Genomic DNA, 3,176 nt, shown 5'->3' with positions numbered 1-3,176 from the left:
GCGCGCCCGCCGCGTTGTTCTCCCGCAGACGCGCGCTGTAGCGCTCCTGCGAGAACACCGGCGCGTTGTCGTTCACGTCCAGCACCCGCAGCGCCAGCACCCTGCTGCTCTGCAGCGCCGGCCACCCGCCGTCGGACGCCCGCACCGTCACGTTGTACTCCGACTGCTGCTCCCGGTCCAGCTCTCTCGATGTCACCACGCGGTAGTAGCCCTCGAGGGACTTCTCCAGGCGGAACGGGATGTCCCCGTCAAGGGAGCAGTGCACCTCGCCATTGGCCCCCGCGTCCCGATCGTGCACGTGCAGCAGGGCCACCACCGTCCCTGGCGGGGCATTCTCAGAAATCTCACTCAATGCCGAGCGCACAGAAATCTCGGGCACATTATCATTTACGTCTGTCACGGTGATTGCGGCTTTTGTCGTGTCGAAAAGCCCTGCTCCATCCCGTGCCTGCACCTCGAGTTCGTATGAATCGCCTCCTTCATAATCAAGGCTCTGCACTAACGTGATCGCTCCCGTCTTAGAGTCCAGATGGAAAATCTTTGTTGCTTTTTCTGTTATTTTCTTCAACGAGTATTCCACGTGCCCGTTCAAGCCCTCGTCGGCGTCGGTGGCCGTGACAGTGACGAGGACGGAGCCCACGGGCACATCCTCCGCCACACGCACCGTGTACTCCGCCTGGCTGAACACGGGCGCGTTGTCGTTCGCGTCCACCACCGTCACGCGGATCCGCGCCGTGCCCGTCCGGGCCGGATCGCCGCCGTCCATCGCCCTCAGCACCAGCTCGTGGAACGCCGCCTCCTCCCGGTCCAGCGCCTTCGCCAGCACCAGCTCGGGACGCTGATCCCCGTCAGGACCCGTCTGCACGGCCAGCGAGAAGTGCTCGTCGCCGCTCAGCTCGTAGCTCTGCAGGGAATTCTGTCCCGAGTCGGGGTCGTGAGCCTCGGCCAGGGGAAACCGCGACCCCGGGGCTGTTGTCTCGCTCATTCTCTCTTCGAGCTCAATTTCTTTGAAGCTCGGGGTGTTGTCATTAATGTCGATGATTTCCACCTCGATTCCATAAACCTGCATCTGTCCCTCCACTATCAGCTCACAGCGCAGCACGCATTGCTCCACACTCTCGCACAGCTGCTCTCTGTCGATCCTCTCGGCAGTCATTAAATGTCCCGTCTTCTCGTGCAGAGTGAAATACTGCGTCCTACCGACAGAGACAACGCGGACGCCGCTGTCTTGGAGCTCCGATATCTGCAGCCCCAGGTCCTTGGCCACGTCACCCACGAACGAGCCCTTGGGCATCTCCTCGGGCACCGAGTAGCGCAGCTGCCCCCACGCCGCCTCCCAGGCCGCCAGCAGGACGCCCCATAGCAGGACTCGCTGCCGCCGGCCCCAGCGCCTCCCCGCCGAGCACATCGCCGCCGCCGCACCGCCGGTACCGCAACAGTGCAGGCAGATCCCCGCCGCTGCTCACCGATCTGGCTCAAGCTACAACTCCCGTTAGCCGCCTGCAGCTGCTGCCGCCAGGCTCTCCACCTCGCTGCAGATCGGTTCCGCACCGCGGGGACGATCAGAAACCGTCCGGCCGCAGAGCTAGAAATCCAGCGATCCAGAGATCGAGCCGGTCCGCAGCGGGCGGGGCTGCAGCGCTCCGACCTTCCTCTCGCTCCTCTCGGTCAACAGCGGCGCCCGCAGCCTCCTCCCGGCACTGCAGGCACCGAGCGCTGCCGAGAGATGCCCGCCCTGCCTCGCCCATGGGCAGCTCGCGGGGACGGGCCACGCACCATGGAGACATCGGTCCCGTGCAGCGGGAACCTCCTGCCTCGGCTTTTCTCCAGGAGATCTCTGCTTTGATCGTCCAAGTGATCACAATCCAGGGAAATGCAGAGGCATTCTGTGCACTTGGTGTTTCTACTGCACGGGTGACTAATTATTTTCTAATGCCAATATATGTAAATGAAAATATTTTTTTCTTATTTTAACTTCTTGATTACCTTTAGTCTTATCCTATTTGTTCAAAAGTAGGCTTTGAGATACATACCCCCAACACCCCGAATAGCCACTGATATAAGGCTCATGAACACAAACGGGACGAGAGCAATTGCCTCCCTCTAGAAGTCACAGAGGAAACTGCTGCCTGATTGAATTATCAACAGAAATAAAGATGTAACTAATAATCTTAAAGGAGATTGGAAGGGCTTCAAAAGTTTCATCTACCTCTCTAGGACAAACTTAATGCTTCCTTAGATGATACAAATCTACATTTAATCAAGTCATTTTATAGCCACAAGAAAGATATTTCTTTTTCTCAGTAATCAATGTGTAAAGGACTGAAGATTGTTAAGAAAATATTGATCTTATTCTTTCTTGTTTTTCAAAAAAAAAAAAAAATAGAACAGTAGAAGAAAAGTACACCTGAGGACTCAAAACTCTGCTGACCGTGAGACGCATGCAAACGGGCTTGATTCAAGTGCAAAATCTGTCGTTTGAACAACCTCCCTTTTATTTGATGTTTGGATATTTTCGTATCTCAGATGTCTATCCTTGTAAACTATCAGAATTCTATAAAATTGCTGTCTTTAGGCAAAGAGGATGGGGCAAAGGCAACTCTATGAAACAGAAAATATTTTACATTTCCACCTATTTCTGAAATGGGAATCAGAAAGAGTAAACCAAAGAGAACTGACAGGCAGTAAGGAAAAAAAAAAGCCAAGCCATCCCACTACTGCATTCTTTTCAAAATACCGGGAGACATTCCCTTCTTTCCCTAGGGATGGAGAACATACCTTTCCAACCCCAGTTCCTTTGAGAGTCCAATATGTAACCTATACCCCCGCCCCGTAGATATTTACGAATGGGTTTATGTACAGCTATAAACAACTACCAAGTACACCCTTTCGGGACAAATCAATCACGAAGGTAAAAGCTCCAACACAAAGTGTCGGTGTTTTTTATTCCCGTCTCCATAATGCAAAATCAGACAATCTCCTTCTGCAGAGTAAAAGCCCTCATTTAGTGTTGTGAACGCATAGTAATTTATAGAGCGTAGCGTTGAAGACATAACCTCTCAGCTGCATTTGAACACAGCTGTGACCAATGAAGAACCAAATGCTCTCCATGGAAGAGGCATAGCCCGCCGGTTCCCTAATTCAGCCATTCACAAAAACAGACTTGCACCTTACAA

The 3,176-nt window shown here is 53.6% G+C and overlaps 1 protein-coding gene across 1 annotated transcript in view; it reads right to left on the bottom strand.

Annotated features, from left to right (window-relative positions):
- The window catches only part of LOC114068937 (protocadherin gamma-A7-like), an 11,320-nt gene extending 9,900 nt beyond the window's left edge, over positions 1-1,420 (bottom strand). The window contains exon 1 of the mRNA XM_027905412.1: positions 11-1,420. Within this exon, the coding sequence (XP_027761213.1) occupies positions 11-1,408 (1,398 nt within the window). The 5' untranslated portion in view covers positions 1,409-1,420. The remainder of the gene's footprint in view (positions 1-10) is intronic.
- Between the last annotated feature and the right edge of the window lie 1,756 nt (positions 1,421-3,176).

Source organism: Empidonax traillii, unplaced genomic scaffold (genome assembly GCF_003031625.1).
Source record: "Empidonax traillii isolate 1590-97213 ecotype Southwest subspecies unplaced genomic scaffold, ASM303162v1 scaffold1152:size184241, whole genome shotgun sequence".
Lineage (NCBI taxonomy): Eukaryota > Metazoa > Chordata > Aves > Passeriformes > Tyrannidae > Empidonax > Empidonax traillii.
This window is presented reverse-complemented; position numbering and strand designations above follow the sequence as displayed.